Below are 21,275 nucleotides of genomic sequence, written 5' to 3'. Positions count from 1 at the left end.
TATTGGAGTATTTACCCTTCATTTACCCTCAAATTAGGGTGATTAAACTAAATCAATGGAAGCCTCAGAGAGAAAAAACGGGTAAAGAGCATCCCAATGTGTTCTCGTTGAACTCGTTATTTTTATTGTCGGACAATAAAACAACACAGTTAAATCTAACTGTTTTAGAATTTCTATTATAACCTTTTCATAGTTGAAGCTTATTTTCATAAAGCCTTTTTACATTTAATTCAGCTCATGTCCTGCATATTTAGCTTTGTGTGACCTGCGTGCAATTGTATGATTGTATAATGTGATTACATTTGCATTACATTATACGTGTCTGTGGTCATGCCACTGCTGACTTCGCTGAAGCTCTTTGACAGGAAGTCTCAGATAACCTTGTTTCTCACTCTGTTCTAGTTTCTGACGCTTCCTTTTCTTGTCATGACTTTTGTGATTCATGACGCTGCAGATTAGTGTTATTAACTCTCAACTGTAACATTCTAAGGTCCAAATCATACCACATTTGTACATTTCTACTTCCATCTGTCAGACGATTCAAATTGTAATTCGCATCGACTATGGCTGTGTGCACATGCTTCATTTTCAATTACTCTTGTGAACTCTCCCATAGAAACACCCACACATTTCTCAGGCACCTGCTTGGAACTCGCTCTGGATGGGGCAATTGAGGATGGCCTTCCTTAATAAGTGTTTGGTTCCTTTTCAGTGTGTTATCCTTCCCGTCTGAGGTTTTTTTTACATTCAGCAGACACTTATCTGAAATACATTTGTCTAAAATAAGCAAATTGTTTTCATAAACATTTATGTTAGGGCCTGGTGCCATTGGCAGTCACAATGCTAGAGGAAGGATGGATTATTAGTATTAGCATTTATTTATTTTATTAACAGTAGAGGAACTGTACAGAGGGCTAGTGGGAGTGAAGAGGTCTTTAGGAGGGACAGTCAAGATGTGGCCTGAAGAGATGGGTCTTCAGTCTACGGCGGAAGATAGGTAGTAAAGTCATCCTAATTTGCGCACATCCCAAGGGACCTTCTTTTCTCTCATTAGCATGTGTTGATTGTTAATTGAGGTATAACTGTTTGTCTGAGCTCCATCTCAATGAGGGAGTGGGTCTGTGCAGTAGCCCCATTATTTAAGTTGAAGTATAAGTTGAATAGAACTATAGTTGCATTGTCTTTGCGGCCATCTTGTGTAGCCGGGAGTTAGGTGAGCTTTGAATGAAAGGCCTCTACCAAGTAGCCAGCCAGGTCTACCTAAAACCCTGTGAGTGGAGCATTGAATGTGAGGTATATGTATGAGTCTTACCGTCCTGGTCACAGAGGCCCTGATACACTCCCCTATACAACGAGGCCCATTGCAAACCTCATGCAAGTAAGCGTCACCAATAAAGCCTGACTTCCTTTTAGTCGCTTGAAAGAGCAGCTTTGTAGATTGAGCAAACACTGAAGTATATGCACAGCTTAGTATAGCCTGAATGCCTCAAATTAGCCATGCAGTGAAATTAAGATCAGCTTGAGAAAGAGAGACTGGTGTCAGCTATAGCATGACGGGAGATGCGTTAGTAGTATCTCTGGTATCATGGGTTCTGGTATCAAGCTGCATGTCGTTATCCATGTATTCTGTCGTTTGCCGTGATTAAAAAGCAGACGTTATGGTTTGATTTGAGTGCTCTATGGTTCCAAGTCAAATATTTGAACATGGCTGAATGCTTTACTATTCTTATGATGGATGAGGCCCAGAGGCTTCCATATCGCCTCTGTATGACTTGAATAACTTGAGTATGACTGTGTACACACAGCCAGGTTGGTTGTTTGCTTAGCCTCAATCCATGGCTATTGTTGGGCCTCGGTCCCCAAAAGACCATTGGTCTGTTCTCACACATACTTCTCTTTGTATTCTGTGCTTCATTCTTTTGAAATGACTTAGAAATCATTGATTGTGCACTTGTTGTACAGTCTTTCACAACTTATGAAGCAATATGTTACAATACGTTCTGTGGATTTTATGGTGAATTTTATGGTGAAAAGCTCTTTTAAAAAAAAAGTTACGGTATGTGTATAATTCATGTTAAACATTCTTTACTGTGATAACCTTTTTTATAATATTTTTTTATGGTTGAGGATAGTCAATAATGCCAGGTTGAGTTTGGTTGGGGGTGGTTGTTGTTGAAAGTGTGTATTGGCCTGTTGTGTGGAAGAGTGTAAGGGAGTGTGTGGGGGAATAAAAGACAAATTGATTGACTGAAAGTTGCCACCAACGCTTATTTTTGACAACCCCTGAAGTAGATCTCACTACAGTATACTGCATCACCCTATTATTAAAAATATATTATTTATTTGTGATTCCTCAACCTCAACCAAAACATGACATGGATAGGTTCTCGCCCGAGTGAGTGCTTAGGGACAGTGTCCTACTCATAATACCAGATTTAATTGACATCCTGATGAATCTGATATCATATAGCCTCTATACAGAATAACCACATCCTGTATCCAAATAGGTAGATGCAGAGACATGTACTGTCAGCTGAATCTGATAGTTGCCTACACTTTGCTAACAGGAAACCGACCATGACATTGTGTACGGGAATCCGTATTGAATTTACTAACCCTCAAACTCCAGTTCCCCATTCAGTTGGGGAAGTTTGAAACATCATCAAAACTGTCATTTGGGATTTCCCAGGCCTTGTTAACAGTACACGGAACAGAGTTTTTTAAATAGTGGGTCGCAATTTTAATGAGCAGTGCTTGTGGTACAGAAATTAAGAAAATACAATGATATGCTGTAAACACAGGTCTGACAGGTTGTATTTTGCAGTATTTTTTAACTTGGCTGAAATCCAAAAGCTGGCAAATGGAGCTCGTCAGACAGAACAGCAAGCCTTGTCTCAGTCTTTATCTGATATGACTGGAATCCCAAGTCTGTTATGGCCTCAGTCTGCACTAGAACACAATCTTCTGTTCAAGACCAGTGATGATTGATTAATGGTTTGTGTCTGAACTCAGATTATCCCCCAATCACAGGAGACTGAAGCGCTCTGATTCAGCTCCCTGCCAGGAAAAGAGATGAAACCAATCAGAACATCAAAAGTCCCAGTGCTCCCTCTGTGTAGTGAGTGTGAGTGTGTGAGTGAGTGTGTGAGTGTGTGAGTGTGTGATTGTGTGATTGTGTGAGTGTGTGAGTGTGTGAGTGTGTGAGTGTGTGAGTGTGTGAGTGTGTGAGTGTTTGTGTGTTGGTGGGTGGGTGCGAGCGAGCGTGGGTGTGAGCGTGCGGGTGAGCAAGTGTGTGCGTGCGTGCGTGCGTGTGTGTGTGTGTGTGTGTGTGGGTGGGTGGGTGGGTGGGTGCGGGTGAGTGAGCGTGTGTGTGTGTGTGTGTGTGTGGGTCGGTGGGTGGGTGGGTGTGTGTGTGCGCACCAGCATGTCTCTATGTACTGTGTGATTGTGTGCCTGAAAGACAGTGAATCAGGAATAGTGCATGCACGACACACCTACTCCATACAGCATAAAGCAGCTTTTTCACCTCAATCTTGACCTCCAGGACATGGCCATGCCACCAAGGGCTCGTCAGAGAGAGCGCTGAAGGTCCTCTCTGAATAGAATAAGGACATCCGGTCTGAAGAGGCTCCCTGTTATCTTGGAAAAATGCACTGTACCCTGGTCCACGGACAACGCGTTGACAAGGAAGGACGACACAAGAAGCGACACCGGTGCTTTGGCCCCCAGCTATCGACCCGTGAAGACCTGGGGGTAATACTACACCCACACTGGTGAGTGCCTCCATGTGCTGCATTCCGAGAATCCGAAGTTGAGAATCAAAGATGGCAGCTCTCTTCCTCTGGCCAGATGTATATGAAGCTGAACCCCTCTGAAGATGCCCTGTTGTCTCTAGCCTCCTTTTCGATAGGACCGATGGCCAGACTGGACTGGTTAGACCATGGCCCTCTCTGAACGATCTGTGTCTCAAACAATAACATGGTGAAGTCTGGGTCTTTGAACAAAGGCTAATACGTACTCTACATATACTCTATCTATCTGCAATACACTGAGAAAACCCCCTTTCCACCACCCAGGCATCCATCCCATCTAATCCTCCCACCTTCCCAGGAGAGAGGGGTTCTCCCTGCTGTTCTCTCTGCTGCCTATGTGTCAGTCTGTGGGAGGCACATAGACCATGACAGAGACCCTCCCGCTCCCCTCCTTCCAGGTACAGCCCCCGGGAGAATGGGAGGGCGACGATGGCCACCCGGGTTCAGGGACCCCCTCTGGGGGAGAGGACGTCCCACCGGAGGGGGGGGGCCCCGCCGCCGCCGCCCTCTCCAGCTCCTCCACCCCGTCCCTCCGGCGGAAGCGCTTCAAGATGCGACGCATGAAGAACGTGCAGAGCGAGAGCAGCGTGAGCCTGGCGGGCGGGGTCATGGCGGGGTCAGGGGTGGTCGCGGCGGCGGTGGTGAGGTCAGCGGCCATGGGGTCAGGGTCGCGTTCCTTCTCGGGGGCCATGGAGTACCTGCAGCTGCCCTCCATCGAGGTCACGCCCTCTAGCGACGAGGACGCTTTGCCCATCTGGTCCAACTGCTCCACGCCCAGCGCCTCCCCCCGGCGTAAGCGCTTCCTGCTGCACCGCTGGCTGAAGGTGCGAGAGAGGAAGGATCCCGGCAGTGAGAGCAGGTCTGTATGGAGCTGACAGAACAGAATCAGTCATAACTCATCTGTATGGAGCTGACAGAACAGAATCAGTCATATCTCATCTGTATGGAGCTGACAGAACAGAATCAGTCATAACTCATCTGTATGGAGCTGACAGAACAGAATCAGAAACAGTATGGAAATAGGGGAGTTCTAGAAAATGATACAGGTGTATAGGAGATTATAGGTGTACCCAAGGGTTCTGAACTCTCCCCCATAACATATAGGGGGCACCCCTATACATTTGACAAGAGTCAATGTGTCATTTGAAGCATGTAAGGTACCGAATAGAAGTGTGAGCATCTATGTGAGCAACAGTTCCGAATTTGACAGATACAGATGTTGCCTTGATGATTACATCAAGGCTATAGATCTGTTGTTATGTAGTTTACACGTTTTTTCTCTGGAAAAACCTTTTTCTGGAAATATGTCAGAGTGTCCGTGTAAACTGTTCCATGCTCCCCCATCAACTTTTGACCCAAACAATGGTGAAACACAGTAAACATGTTTAATAATCAGTGCAATATCGGAATTTCTGTTGTTCACGATAGCACCACCCTTGGGCCAATCAGTGTAATTTTGTAAATGCTGGATCTCTTTGGCAAGACACATCATTCACCCAAGTTTCGTATAAAGTTGTCTCAGTTGTGTTTATCACATGTGGCATGAGAACATACTAACCTACGACCGGACAGAGGCTCCATCCACAGTCCTCTCCTCGATTTCATTGTGGGGGACAATAACAAAGACCAAGCAGGCTGCAGTCGCAGTGCTTCAAGTGGTCAGTATATCAGGGTATTTGTGTTAGTCAGTCATACTGATGTTACATAAGGCATAGTGCTGAGTAGGAATAGTCCTATGCATTATAAATGAAACTGGCGTATGCTATTTATTGAAGTTACAGTTAAATCTGCAGAGAACATCAGGAATGAGTCATCGTGGTATCGTCCTATGAAAAATGCGTAACGATTTTACTGTTTGTTTGCACACACAACGTTTTTGAAGGGAAAAGTCAGGGAAAAAAGGTGAAACTTGTCTGTGTCTGAGAGGAGCCCATGGTGGTAGGAACTGACCTTCAGACGGAGGAACGTGAGAAGATATTTACACTTTGGTAAAAATCGCTACTGCTGAACTTTCTATGACCAATACTGAATGCAGAGGTGAAGACCACGTCTGCATTTGGCCAAACTGACATCTCTACTCCAACTCGACAATGGCATTTTTAGCCATTAGGCTCATTACTAAAGATAGTTTTGATGTTGAGCAAACCCCCCCCCCCCTCCCCCTCCCTAACATTGTTGTTAACAGTCTTGTTATGGCCTGAAGGTAACATATACGTAAAGCTTTATTTATTTACGTGTCAGGGGACATTACTCGAAAGTGTCTACGAGCCTAAAGCATATGAAATATTCATAACCAACGCCGTTTCTGAAGACCTGAGTTTCTAAATATAAAGCAGGGGCGCTCTTCTAGTAGCCTTACTGGCCTTTAGCTTTCTTACGTTCTGACTCATTAGTGGCGTCTAAAAAAGACTTCTCTCTCTCTCTCTCTCTGTCTCTCTGGTTTTCTTGCAGTACATCTAAGGCACATGTTACAGAAGGCCACATGAAATGTTTGTCTTAGAAGACTTGAAACCTATTGATTTGTTTTGTCTCAGGAGGAGGTCTCCCAGATGTGAATATTTGCGTGGTTTTGTCTAGCTTCTGCCTGGTAACCGTTGTATCGTACAGTATAACAGAGGGTGCCAACCCTGCTTCTGGAGAGCAACAGAATCTGCCGGCTTTTGCACCAACCCACTGGATTCAACTAATAAGCTGCTTTGTGTGACCATAGTACAGTGTTATGACACGGGAGCGAGGGGGCTCAAGGACACGACACCGGAGGCAGAATACAGTGTTAGCCCCGTAGGGTATTTATTTACAGTGCAGGCGGGTGGAAAAACAGATGATGAGTCCGGGGGTTTCAGCCTGGCGGGCTGGGGGTAGTGGCTGGCGTGGGCTGTAGAGGAACAGAGAAACAGCGTAAGTCTCTACGGTAGGCCAGTACAAAAAGGTATGTGCGTATCCACAAAAGCACAAGGGAATTTGTATATGGGAAAATACAAAATCACAAAAATAGTAACAAGAGCAAAGTACACGACTGGTAATAGAGGATACTTGCCAGGCCATTCTTAGGGAAGAACTGACGATGAATGAAGGGAGTCCAGGGTAGATGTAGCCAGAGGGTTGATTGGGAGTGGAGACAGGTGTGTTGGTTTGACTGTGGCTGGATAACCCTCCAATCACCGGGAACGAGCTTCACCTGCGGCGGAGAGCACGCTGTGCTCGAGTTGTGGGGGCGGGTGCTCGAGCTGTGGGGGCGGGGGAGGGCGTGTGTGACGGCCCAGCCGTAACAGGACCCCCCCCCGAGGGGGAGCCTCCTGGCGACCGGCCCGGAGCATCCGGGTGGGCCCGATAGAAGTCCCTGAGGAGGACTGGGGACATGATCTGGGACCGGGGAATCCAGCTCCGTTCCTCTGGGCCATATCCTTCCCAGTCCACCAGGTACTGGAAACCCCGGCCACAGCGACGAACCCTGAGGATCTTCGTTACCGCCCACTGGGGGTGGCCATCCACCAACTGAGGAGGGGGCGGTGCAGGGGCTGGTGGCATCAGGTCGCTGGCGACATGGGGCTTAACCCGGGAGACGTGGAACACCGGGTGTATCCGACGGAGGGAGTGAGGGAGGACCAGCCGGATGGCAGCGGGGTTGATGACCCGGTCGATGGCGTAGGGGCCGATGTATCTCGACGCCAACTTCCGGGAGGGGACATTGAGGGGGAGATCCGCCGTGGAGAGCCAGACCCTCTGGCCCACCTGGTACACAGGAGCTGGAGTGCGACGACGGTTGGCGCTTCGGGTAGTTCGGGCGGTGGCCCGAAGCAAGGCCGAGCGTACGGAGGTCCAGACCCGACGACAGCGACGGAGGTGTGCCTGGACCGATGGTACCGACGCTTCGCCCTCCTGGGTAGAAAGCAGGGGTGGCTGGTACCCCAAGGAGCACTCGAAGGGGGACCGGCCGGTGGCTTCATTTACCATGGCGTTCAGAGAGTACTCCACCCAGGGTAGGTCCTTGCTCCAGGAGGATGGATGGAGGGAGGACATGCAGCGGAGTGCCGACTCCAGGCTCTGGTTGGCTCTCTCCGCCTGCCCATTGGTCTGGGGATGGTAGCCGGAGGAGAGGCTGGTCGTGGCCCCAATCCCAGAACAGAAGGCCTGCCACACCTTGGATGTGAACTGGGGGCCACGGTCGGAAACCACATCCTGGGGAAGCCCGTAAAGACGGAAGACGTGGGTGGTGAGTAGCTCCGCCGTCTCCGCCGAGGTCGGTAGCTTTGCCAGAGCTACCAACCGCACGGACTTGGAGAAGCGGTCCACGATGGTGAGGATGACCGTGTTGCCTAGAGACGGGGGAAGGCCGGTCACGAAGTCCATGGCAAGGTGGGACCACGGTCGACCGGGCACGGGTAGAGGCCGCAGCAGTCCTGAAGGCGGCCGGTGGGATGCCTTGCTGCGAGCGCAGGTAGGGCAGGCCGAGACGAACTCCCTGACGTTCGCGGCCATGGTGGACCACCAGAACCGCCGGCGCAGGAAGGACCGTGTGCGTAGGGCCCCAGGATGGCAGGCGAAGCGGCTGGCGTGGCCCCACTGCATCACCTTGGTCCTGACGGCGTCCGGGACGAAGAGACGGCCGGGGGACCCCGGTCGGGGATCTGGCTGGGTGCGCTGTGCAGCTCTGGCCACCGCCTCGATCTCCAGGGTGACCACTCCAACGACCCGGGAGGATGGAACGATGGTGTCAGGAGTGGTGGGTTCCTCCTCTGCGGCATGGAGCCGAGAAAGGGAGTCAGCCTTGGCGTTCAGGGAGCCCGGACGGAACGTGAGGTGGAAGTTAAACCGCCCGAGGAACAGGGCCCAGCGTGCCTGACGGGAGTTCAACCGCCTGGCCGACTTGATGTAGGTTAGGTTCTTGTGGTCCGACCAGACGGTGAAGGGGTGCTCTGCGCCCTCCAGCCAGTGCCGCCACTCGTGGAACGCCTCCACCACCGCCAGCAGCTCGCGGTTCCCGATGTCGTAGTTGGCCTCGGCGGAGGTATAACGGCGGGAGTAGAAGGCGCAGGGGTGCACGGTCTGGTCCTCCGATCGTTGAGAGAGCACGCCACCGACGCCCGTGTCTGAGGCGTCCACTTCCACAATGAAGGGCCTAGAGGGGTCTGGGTTGATTAGGACCGGCGCCGAGGTGAAGAGCCTCTTCAGGTCACTGAAGGCAGCGCTGGCTGCTGGTGTCCACGTGAACTGGCGCAGGGGGGAGGTGAGGGCAGTGAGGGGGGCGGCTACCCGGCTGAAGTCCCGGATGAATCGCCGGTAGAAGTTGGCAAAGCCGAGGAATGACTGCAGCTGTTTCCGGGTGGTAGGTTGGCCCCACTCGACGACGGCCCGAGTCTTCTTGGGGTCAGGGCGAGTCAACCCACCCTCCACGATGAGCCCCAGGAATTCCACAGAGTGAGTGTGGAAAGAGCACTTCTCAGCCTTAATAAAAAGGCGATTCTCCAGTAGGCGCTGGAGGACTAGGCGGACATGTTGGACATGCTCCTCAGGGTTCCTGGAGAATACTAGGATGTCATCCAGGTAGAGGACGACAAAGATGTCCAGCATGTCCCTGAGGACGTCGTTCATGAGGGCCTGAAAGACGGAGGGGGCGTTAGTGAGACCAAAGGGCATGACGAGGTACTCATAGTGACCACGGGGGGTCTTGAACGCCGTCTTCCACTCGTCACCCTCACGAATCCGGACCAGATGGTAGGCGTTCCGGAGGTCCAGCTTAGTGAAGATGGTGGCCCCAAGGAGGGGCTCAAAGTTGGAGCTCATGAGGGGGAGAGGATAGGTGTTCCGGACGGTGATGGCATTGAGCTCACGGTAGTCAATGCATGGCCTGAGGGTTCCATCCTTCTTCTTAACGAAGAAAACCCCCGCTGCCACCGGGGAGTGTGATGGACGGATGAGCCCCTCAGCCAGACAGTCGGAGATGTAGGTGTCCATGGCTGCCTTCTCCGGGGGGGCAAGGTTGTAGAGGCGACTGACCGGAAGTTTGTTGCCAGGGCGGAGCTCGACGGCACAGTCGTAGGGCCGGTGAGGGGGCAGGGTGCGAGCACGCTCCTTGCTGAAGGCCTCTCCGAGGTCGTGGTAGACCTCTGGGATGGAGGAGAGGTCAGGGGGAGCCGGAGGCGGTCGCAGAGGCGATGAGGGGGTATGGGCGGCACGGAGGCACCGGGCGTAACATGCGGTACTCCAGCTCAGGATACGTCCCTCACCATAGCTGACATGGGGAATGTGGAGCTCGAGCCACGGTCGTCCCAGGATGAGCGGGGACTGGGGGGTTTTGAGGATGTAGAACCGGATCTCCTCCACATGGTTCCCGGAGACGGTCAAGGAGAGGGGTGTAGAGCGGTGGGTGAGAGGCCCCAGGCTGTGTCCGTCTAGGGCTGAGACGGAGAGGGGGGTCTCGAGGGCAACGAGGGGAATGGCAGCTGAGCGGGCCAGCTGGGCGTCCATAAAGTTCTCGTCTGCTCCCGAGTCAATGATGGCCTCGACCGTGAGGTTCTGCCCCTGCCAGGAGAGGGTGACAGAGAACCTGGCTGGGCTGGTGGTAGGTGGGGATTGAGAAACACGGCTCACCCGGATTCCCCCTTCGGGTGAGCCTGCCCTTTTGATAGGGACGGGCAGGTGTCACGGAGGTGTCCCTTCTCTCCACAGTAGAGGCACAGGCCCTGGGCCCTTCTCCTCTCCTTCTCCGCCGTGGTGAGGCGGGCTCGACCAAGCTGCATCGGCTCCTCGCCAGTGCATGGGGTGTAGGTCGACTCCCGTGCGGAGGAGGGGTTGGCTGTGACGATAGGGTCCTGGGGGCGTGGCGAGCTGGTCTGGTAGCGCCCTCTCTCTCTCCGACGCTCCCGGGAGCGCTCGTCAACGTCGATGGCTAGGGCCACTAGTTCGTCCAGGGTGGCGGGTCTGTCCCGGACGAGCTCGTCCTTGATGACCTCACTCAGCCCCTGGCGGAAAGCAGATCGCAGTGCCCTGTCATTCCATCCGCTTCCGGCTGCCAGGGTGCGAAACTCGGTAGAGTAGGCCGCCGCGGTCCGGTTCCCCTGGTGGAGTGACATCAGTCGCGCCCCGACCTCCTGTCCTGCAGTGGGGTGGTCGAAAACCCTCTTGAACTCCGTGAGGAAGGTAGCGTAGTCACCGAACAGGTCAGGGCGGGCGCAGAGGGTGGCCTGGACCCAATTCAGGGCGTCGCCGGTGGTGAGGTTGGTGATGAACGCCACCCGGGCTGCCGGCGACCAGAACTGGCTGGGCTGATGCGAGAACACCAACTCGCACTGGAGGATGAAGCCTCGGAACTGGGCGAAGGCTCCGTCGAAGGGGCGGGGGCTGGCTAGGTGGGGCTCCCGTGGCTGTCCAGTAGGTGGTGCCGGTAGCTGGGCAGGGTCAGGGAGAGCAGGGGGGGGGGCAAAGGCTGCGAGCGCGGCCACCTGTGCCGTAAGCGCTTGGGTCGTAGTGATGAGGTGCTGCATCTGGGTGGCGCGGTGCTCCTGGTTAGCCTCCTGGGTTGTAATGCGAGTGTTCAGGGCCTGGCACGCTGTAGCGGCCGCCTGGTGTTCAGCGAGGATCTGGATAGCCGTCGGGCCGGATCCAGGGGTGGGAGATGGTGCCCGGTCCTTCGTGTCGTCTGAGCCCAATTGCATGGTCAGTTCTTCTGTTATGACACGGGAGCGAGGGGGCTCAAGGACACGACACCGGAGGCAGAATACAGTGTTAGCCCCGTAGGGTATTTATTTACAGTGCAGGCGGGTGGAAAAACAGATGATGAGTCCGGGGGTTTCAGCCTGGCGGGCTGGGGGTAGTGGCTGGCGTGGGCTGTAGAGGAACAGAGAAACAGCGTAAGTCTCTACGGTAGGCCAGTACAAAAAGGTATGTGCGTATCCACAAAAGCACAAGGGAATTTGTATATGGGAAAATACAAAATCACAAAAATAGTAACAAGAGCAAAGTACACGACTGGTAATAGAGGATACTTGCCAGGCCATTCTTAGGGAAGAACTGACGATGAATGAAGGGAGTCCAGGGTAGATGTAGCCAGAGGGTTGATTGGGAGTGGAGACAGGTGTGTTGGTTTGACTGTGGCTGGATAACCCTCCAATCACCGGGAACGAGCTTCACCTGCGGCGGAGAGCACGCTGTGCTCGAGTTGTGGGGGCGGGTGCTCGAGCTGTGGGGGCGGGGGAGGGCGTGTGTGACGGCCCAGCCGTAACAGTACAGGGTTGAAACATAAGCATGCACACTCTTTAGCTCAAAAGGAGAAGGTTTGGCACCCTAATGTAGATCTCTTCATGAGAGATATTTATGTGTAAACAATAGCATGCACACAGAAACCAGGGAGTAGTTTTATGTTGTTGAAATGACCCTTGGTTTATATTCGAATCCACTGTATGGCTATCTCAACAAAGGTACTGTAAAGCTGCCTGAGAGTTGATTATGAAACATGGAATGTCTTTGAAATACAGTATGTCTTTACTGCTCCCTAGTGGGACTTCCTTTTTAACTTTCTGTGTTGCATCTGACTATAGGATTATATAGGGTTATAGTCAGATGGAACTGCTCAAAACAAAACAGAAAGTTAACCAGGGTGGTATTCCATCAATGTCGCTAAACACATTTTAGTGAGAGTTCCGTTCCCTGAATGTGGCTTAAAGGAATCACTGCTGAGTAACCATGGCAATTGACCTGTCAAGATTAATTTAGCGTTTCAAAAATGTCCAAAAGGTGGAAACAAAATCCCAAAAGACAGTTCCGTCAATCAATCGCATCACTTCACTTTTGTCATGTCTGTAGTTCCAAAGAACGTAGATAGATAGATAGATAGATAGATAGATAGATAGATAGATAGATAGATACATACATACATACTGTACATACATACTCGCATCAGCTCACATCACAGATAGCATAGCGGTAGCCTAGCATAGCGGTAGCCTAGGTTAGAGAGGGTGGCTAGCAATCTGAAGGTCACTCGATCCCCGCCAGGAGAGCTGCCAAAAATGAAAATAAAACAATAAGTAAGCGAGTATAACTTAAGCATTTAATCTGTCAGCAAGTTTTTTTTGCTGATTGCTTCTTCTTTATAGCCTTCATAAAGCACCATCAGAAGGGTTTGCACCACTCTGCGCTTTTGTTTAACCTTCTTTTTCCGTCATAGTATCTTCTTTTCGACAATCGGCTGTTCTGGGCTGCTTATTACTCCGTGTGCGTTAGAGTTACCGTTTACGAGACACGGCTAAATTGTGTTAATGGTCACAGTCGATGTTAAGAGTAACCAGGCTTTTTCAACTAAGCGCTGACTTAGTTAGCGACCTTGATGAAATACCCCCCAGGTGGTCTGGTGTTCTGACCTTGACAGGCGACCGTAACACATGATATTTCGAGAAATCAAGCGGATTGGCTTATTGCACACGCACCTTCACAAAGATAATTTGTTGCAGTGAGTGTTTAATCTAACTGACTCACACACACACACAAACACACCTGACACAGAGACTGTTGTGCTGTGTGTTGCAGCAGTCAGCAGAGCAGCCTACACAGCAGCCATGAGGACGACTCAGCACGCTTCCTGACCCCTCACAGCCGAGAGGAGAGGTGGGTAACTGTGTGTGTGTGTGTGTGTGTGTGTGTGTGTGTGTGTGTGTGTGTGTAGGTTTGTATGTGTGTACAGTTTTGTATGTATGTGTGTGTGTTTGTAGGTTTGTATGTGTGTACAGTTTTGTTTGTAGGTGTGTGTGTGTGTGTGTTTGTAGGTTTGTATGTGTGTGTACACAGTTTTGGTTGTAGGTGTGTGTGTGTGTGTGTGTGTGTGTGTGTGTGTGTGTTTGTAGGTTTGCGTGTGTGTACACAGTTGTGTGTGTGTGTGTGTGTGTGTGTTTGTAGGTTTGTAAGTGTGTGTGTACACAGTTGTGTTTGTAGGTTTGCGTGTGTGTACACAGTTTTGTGTGTGTGTGTGTGTGTGTGTGTGTTTGTAGGTTTGCTTGTGTGTCTGTGCACAGTTGTGTTTGTCAGTGTGCGTGTGTGTGTGTTTGTAGGTTTGCGTGTGTGTACACAGTTTTGTGTGTGTGTGTGTGTGTTTGTAGGTTTGTAGGTTTGTATGTGTGTGTACACAGCTGTGTGTGTGTGTGTGTGTGTGTGTGTGTGTGTGTGTGTGGATGTGAGTGGGTATGTGTATGTGTATGTGTATGTGTGTGTGTGTGTGTGTGTGTCCTATGTGCATGTACGTGTAGATGTGCTACAGTTATAATTGATTTACATTATGATGACATTCATCATGTCTCAAAATCATATTGTATCTTATCTTACTTACCATCTTATCTTATCTTAGTACTACCTCTACTATACTACTTTTTCAAAACATATCAATAATAATTCAACACATGAGTTCAGTCCATTCAAAGTGGAGGAGGGGTCAAGCTGTCAATCAGAGGGTGAGGGACCCAAGTCTCAGACACATGAAGTCCATCTCCTCAGCCAGATCTTGAACCCCGGAAATGGCTTCCTGTTTCTGCCTTTTCCTTGGAGGCTCCACCTCCACCTCATCCTCCTCTTCCTCCTCCATAAGTCTGGCCTTCCTCCGAATGATGACCTCTCTATCTCTCTGGTGGTCACTCAAAGCCCTGGACATCAGTCCCTTGTAGATGTGGACCAGACGACCCTTATCCTGCTCAGACAGGTTGTGGTCGTGCATGATCTGGTAGCAGTGGTGCTGGAGCACGGTCATGTTGTGTCTGAACCACTGCTCCCAGTTCAGCCAGGTGTCCCAGGGGCGGCTGCCTGCACAGGTGTGTGAGGCTGAGGAGAGGGAGGCTGTAGAAGAAGTCATGATACATTTCTGAATAATTCTTGTTACAATGTAATTTCTTCACAAATGATGCAGTTTTACAAATACTTAGAGAGTTGTAGAGAGTTTTGGGCGAGAGAGAGGTACTCACTGGAGATGTGAGCCGAGGCTTGGTTGCACACCTGCCTCCCTCCCCTGCAGCAGAGAGCACTTGGAGTGTGGCAGAACGGTCAACTTGTTGAATATGGACGCTCATTTTTGAAAAATGTAGAATTTTAGCTTGTAGAAATAAGTCACAGGTCTAGTCTTGGGGTTGATGCCACCAAAACTGAATTCTATTCAACATTGCTGCCTATCAACCAAACATTCTAATCTCAAACATTCTGATGAAGTTGCTAGGATTGATTGTGATGTCAACATATTCAAAAGTAATTGCATCTTTATAATTCTTAGTTTCTATGGTAATGAGTCAGATGTGTATATTTTCAAATCATATTTTGCGCTCAGCAACCAAACATTCTAAATTCCTAGATTCTAAATGAAGTAGATTTGTTTGATTGTGATGGCATCAAATCTACAGAAGGTAGTGTTCTTAGAATTAGAATTCAATGCCTGAAGTCACAAGCGCACACATGCACACATGCATGCACGCACGCACACACACGCATGCACGCACGCACGCACGCACACACACACACACACACACACACACACACACACACACACACACACACACGTCTTCACCTGCAGCATTCAATTGTAATAATTGATTTACATTAGGATGATATATTCATCATAAATTCATTAAAATGTCGTTGTACCTGTTACAATGAAGATCATTCATTCATTCATTCATTCATTCATTCATCATGTCTTATCTAAAATCATATTGAATCTTATCTTACCTACCTTACCTAGCTTATCTTATCTTAGTACTACTTCTACTACACAACGTTTTCCAAATATATCAATAATAATTAAACACACAAGTTCAATCCACACACACCCACCCGCACGCACCCACACATACACCCATCCTGCCCTCGAACAGAGCAAATCTCCACTCTCACTTCCCTTGTGTGTGTGTGTGTGTGTGTGTGTGTGTGTGTGTGTGTGTGTGTGTGTGTGTGTGTGTGTGTGTGTGTGTGTGTGTGTGTGTGTGTGTGTGTGTACTGTGTGGATGTATGTGGATGTGAGTGGGTATGTGTATGTGTATGTGTATGTGTATGTGTATGTGTATGTGTATGTGTATGTGTATGTATGTATGTGTGTGTGTGTGTATTGTATGTGTATGTGTGTGAGGGGGGGGTGCGTGTGGGGATGTGAGTGTGTGTGGGTGTGTCACAGTTGTGTTTGTAGGTTTGTATGTGTGAACACAGTTGTTTGTATTTACACATGTGGCCCCTGGTCCTAGCATAGATATGTTTCTTATGATGACTGATGTGTAGATGATTCACTTACTTACGCAAATGTACTTGTTGTAATTCACTTTAGATAAAGGCGTCTGCTAAATGTCTACAATTAAATGTTAATGAATGTATCAGTGATTGTGTACTGAGAATGAGTACAATTCGTAAACATCTGTTTTGCTGAAAATCACATCATAATTTGTCACCCATTACCAGTGTTATCACAACTAGCAAATGTGCGAACACTCATGGGATGTGTGAGGTCTCATTAAGGAAGTGACTATTGAAAATGGTTTGTGTCATGTACATCAATTCTAACGCATTAGTTGGCATCATTCCACTAGAGGGCAGGGTTTAGCTACTAAACCATGAGGTAGAGAGAGAGAGAGAGAGGGTTGCTTTGAGGGAAGAGTGTGAAATGGGAAATGCAAAAATGTTAATGAGAGGTGTTAAGTAGCTGTGAAATGTGTCTGTTTTTAATGAGACATTCTTTTGGGTCTGAAACACAAACTGAATCCCCCATCTGTGCATCGATGAATCTTTCTCTCTTATGGTTCAAGTTCTATCCACAGTCGTGGTTGACCGAGCACAATAAAGTGCATGTTATCTATAGCATGTGCTGTGACTGGAACATCCCGTTCCTGGCCAACTATGGAGATCCTCAGAAGGTCCAGCACCCTTCCTGTCTCTCCATGCTCCCAGGTGGAACACCTGCACTGGTATGCCCTCTACCAAGCTCATAACGTAAACAGTTCCACCTCTTGTAAATTCACACTATTCAGGTGATATATATGACGGCAGCTGGTGAAAGGGGGAACAAGTCGGCAACCAATCCAAATGTTCATGACTTTTATTCTGAAAAATGTCAATCAATTTCAACGTTGTTGAAAATCAATGACGCACTTACTAGTCAAGCCAAAATATTACAACGCAATGGATTCCTGTGAGTAATCCACACTACGACCCAGTTAACTATAACACTACTTTACATTGTTAGCAAAAGCCTGAATCCAGGCTGAATCCAATGTCATTGATTTTCAACAACGTTGAGATTTATTGACATTTTCCAGAATAAAAGTATGAACATTTCGGTCGGTTGCCGATTTGTTCCCCCTTTCACCAGCTGCTGTCACATATGTAATTGGCCTCCTGAATGATGCAGAGCGTCAGTGTATACGTAGCTGCTGACGGTGAATCTCCTCGAAAACAAAAGACATCAAGAGATCTATTTTCACTCTTCAATTATTTCTCATCTTATCCCTTTCTCATTAAATCCGACTAGTGTCCAACCGGACCAGGATCAGCCATTGATGGTATTGATGAGCCGTTGATACCCATCTTTGATTAGCGCTGGTCAGCTCACTAACGGTCTGCTAGCACACTGATGCATTTATTTATGTGCTGGAGTCTCCTTCTCTGGTTTAGGTTGGAGCTTCTGAGCTTAATGATTTATGGCAATGCAAATGTAGTCACGTCTGCACTTTTGCATCCTCCCCGGAGTGTGTTTTTTCGCTGTACTGTGTGTGTGTGGGAAGGGGGGGGGGTATATGTGTGTGTGTGTGTGTGTGTGTGTGTGTGTGTGTGTGTGTGTGTGTGTGTGTGTGTGTGTGTGTGTCTGTGTGTGTGCGTGTGCGTCCTTGAGTGCGTTTGTGTAACATCAGTCCTACTTTAATGCTTACAGAGCTCTAACAGGGTGCTGGTGACTCATAATTATTATTTACTGGCTTTTTTTTTTCTGGCTCTATTCTGCAGTGTTGAAGTTTGTGCTTCAGTAGATTCAATCCAATTCACTTTCACTACTATGCTTCACTCTGATCCTCTTTGAAAATGAGATGTCGTAGCAAATCAGTTGGCGCATAGAACTTTTGGACGAGTCTGACACAACTTCACAACACGACATCAGGGCATTCACTTACGAAAACCCCCTCACATTGGTAATGTCTTAGTCAAACTAGCTTGATGCCCACCGATTTGCGTTTGATTGATTTTAAGAGCCGTTTCTACCTTCTGTATTGTCCTCCCCGGCCTCTCGTTAGTAAGTCACCTTCGGGGGGGGAACTGATTAAATTAGATGCCAAACTACCAATCCCTAAGGGCACCTGGGTCGATGTCTTACAACCCTGGCTCGTGGTCCCTGTGTGAGCAGAGATAGGTGATGGGCCTATGGGGAATGGTGAGAGCAAGCAGACTCCCTCACGGGTTAGCACTACTAGTACTCCCTAAGCCCCTCCCCTGTTCCTGGTGGACAGCCAATGAATCATGGAGATGGAGCTTCTGAGGGCTGGTGGCGAACCCTTGGAGAGCACAGCGCAGCACAGCAGCTACAGGCAGGTACAATACAAGTAGTGTATGCCAGCAGAGCAGGTGGGGGAGTGGAGCAAGACAGAGAGGGGCCCAGGAAGTGGGTCACCTAGAGAGAGAGAGAGAGAGACTGAGAGAGAGAGACTGAGAGAGAGAGAGGGAGAGTGTGTTTGTGTGTAAGAGAAAGGTGAGAGAGAGAATGAGGAATGAAGAGAGAAAGAGAAAGGTGAACCACAAGAGAGTGCGGTAGAAAAGACTAACCAGAGGAGAGAAGGCACAGTCAGGACTTTGAGAAACTGGGAGAGGAACAGAAACTCAGAGATGAAGACCTAGAACAAGATCCTATATGATTCGGGACCGTCTTGGCCGTCATTGGCCACCCTAGGACCCCCACCACACACACCCCCCCCCACCGGCTTGGGTCACCATGGTTCAGAGTGGCTCGTTGGGCCAGATGTCCTGTGGTTTGGGGGTCCGACAGGGCTGTCACCTGAGGGTGTCCTCACTGAGGAGGAGACTGGCCTTCCGTAGGGTCAAGTGAGTACCTGAGAGTCTCTCTGCTGGATGTCTTCTGTTTAAGACGCTTTGATGTTTTTTGGGTGAATGTGATTGAATGACCGTGTATCCATATATTTGTTTGTTTGGATGACGGGTGGGATCATGATTGCATCTTGGACTTATCATGACAGGGTTTAGCAGTAGACAGAGACTGCAAAGCTGATCTGAGTGAGATTTAGTTCCACAACAAGGGTCTTTGCTCCATAGGTAGTCCTTTTAACAGACAAACCGTTTAACAAACTTTAGGCAGTTTCCATGTTTACTCATAACTGCATAACCCACCCAGCAAAATGTAGTTGAAAAGATGACCATGCCTGACGTCGGAGCTATGTAAAAGTTGACATCTTTTTATGGTTGTTAGTCGTTTGGGCGATTTGATATTAACTCATTATCGACGTCAGTGGACTTTGTGTTTAATGGGATGGTTTGAATGAATGCTGGGATGTTATTAGTTGTGCTTTCGGTTGTTACTCTTTTTTCTCTAGGTCTAATGTATTTGTTTTTTGATTTTTTTTCCAGGTCTGATAATACTGGGGCAGGCAAGCTGAGGTAAGAATTGTCCATACTTTATTAAAGTATTCGCCTTTTGTGCTGAGAATGTTCTAAAAGATGTTGCTGAATCATGACTTCTGCTCCAAGGTGTTCAGATGCCATTGTTTTTTAGCTCCTGGACAAACTACCTCTCGTTGGTGAGGGTGTTTCACATTTGTCGAGCTTGCTGTTTCTGATGTTATGTGAGGTCCAAGTGCTTTATTACCTCAGGCAACCTAAACCTGACCAACACTGAGCCTGAGCAAACCTGAGACAGAGCTGGGTTTGATAGAGACAGTGTATGTTGACACTTTACCTACTCATTTAGAGCATCCTAGCCGTTTCCTAAAGCACTCAGACTATACTGGAATGTCTGAAGGCTCTAAGAATGATTGTACTGGCTTTAGAGTCAAAGGACTCAGATGGGTGGACAATGCACGTTGCTGGTCTGTGATAGCTCTTGTGTATGTTAGCTCTCTTTAGCATGAACACAACCCATTTACTCTGCCGTACTGGGGAGAGCCCACTAAACAAAGGCTCTGACTGTTAGCTTTAGTGCTGATGCAGCGAGCTGGTCTAAACTCACCCTGATCTTTGACCCTGGGTGTTCCAGTCAGGAGGACTCAGGTAGAGCGAGGGATCTGTGTGTAGCTTGAGAGAGGGAACGGGACACTTTTGCCTTTGGCTCCCTCTGCTGGTCAAGACAACATGACGCCACATGGAGAAGAAATATCGGGGTGCGTTCCAAACAGTTCCAGTTATTCATCGCATATGGGCACTGCACAGGGTGTCCAGCCATTTTAACGGATATCCTGATCCAAAGGGAATGAACATGCTCAGTCGGACGTGACCTGCAACCTGGGAGTAAAAACATAGGCGACAAAAGATGTTGGCCTACACTATTCAGGAAATGCAGAAAGTCTTCTCAACAGTCGTTGGTAGAGCTGTGCGAGGATTCCAGGAAAATAACAAAAAAAATGTTTTTATATTTTTAGTGTGCAAGTATTACCTATAGCATGTTTCCCTTGTAATGTTCTGATATTAGGTGACTTACATAAATAGGGCTAAAAAGTAATCTTAACGTTAGCTGGCTAGTAACCATAACTCCATAACGTACGTAGATAGGTGTGTAACATTAACAAGGAATACCGTCTGTAGTTACTGAGTATAAATGTCTGGCGAAGGTCTGTGTTTACGTCTCTGTCGTGTGGGGGACTGAAACACATGTCACTTAGGGCCGCAGTCTGATGAGGCTGCAGGGCTTCACCAACAAAAACATTGTTCTACCCCCGTGCACTATGTAGCTCTCTTGGCAGATTCACACTGTGCAGTGTGGTGTCCAATCAGGGAATCAGGATTAGCCCTGTGGCTTGGAGCATGGCCAAGGTGATCACAGAAGAACAGCACCTCCAAGCCACTACAGTGCCTGCAGTTGAAGCTTTATCTAGGGAGAGAGGTGCCTTGGGGCCTGCCTGCTTTACCAGGCCAACGATGGGAGTTGTTGTTATGCACTAGGCTGCTGCTCAATGAAAGCCTACACATCATATGTTAATAATAATAATAATAATAATACATTAGACTTATATAGCGCTTTTCTAGACACTCAAAGACGCTTTACAAACTGAAAAGATCGAATAGTAATAGTAAAAAGAAACAAAAAATAAATAAAAGAAAGGGGTCGAATACATACATATAGGGGTCGAATACATTTTTAGATTACTAAATCTAAGTCTAAGTGTCTTTGTAGGACAATCTACTCTGTATACTGCAATTACACCTAGATTTAGGGCGGAGAAGTGGCGAACAAGCAACGCCAGCGTCCTCTCTCAACCGGCATGTTTTGAAAAGGGAGGGAAGAAAGGAGGGACGGAG

General features: G+C 48.7%; 1 protein-coding gene across 1 annotated transcript in view; it reads left to right on the top strand.

Annotated features, from left to right (window-relative positions):
* Nucleotides 1-4,177: 4,177 nt before the first annotated feature.
* Nucleotides 4,178-21,275, top strand: part of gramd1ba (GRAM domain containing 1Ba) — a gene marked incomplete at both ends in the record, with an annotated part of 82,440 nt that continues 65,342 nt past the window's right edge. Inside the window, 3 exons of the mRNA XM_080529268.1 lie at nucleotides 4,178-4,675; nucleotides 13,345-13,415; nucleotides 19,392-19,421. Coding sequence (XP_080385394.1) covers nucleotides 4,178-4,675; nucleotides 13,345-13,415; nucleotides 19,392-19,421 — 599 coding nt within the window. The remainder of the gene's footprint in view (nucleotides 4,676-13,344; nucleotides 13,416-19,391; nucleotides 19,422-21,275) is intronic.

This window comes from Nansenia antarctica (assembly GCF_963989245.1).
Source record: "Nansenia antarctica genome assembly, chromosome: 4".
In the NCBI taxonomy this organism is placed as follows: domain Eukaryota; kingdom Metazoa; phylum Chordata; class Actinopteri; order Argentiniformes; family Microstomatidae; genus Nansenia; species Nansenia antarctica.
Note: the sequence above shows the minus strand (reverse complement) of the source record. Positions and strands in the feature narration are given on the sequence as shown.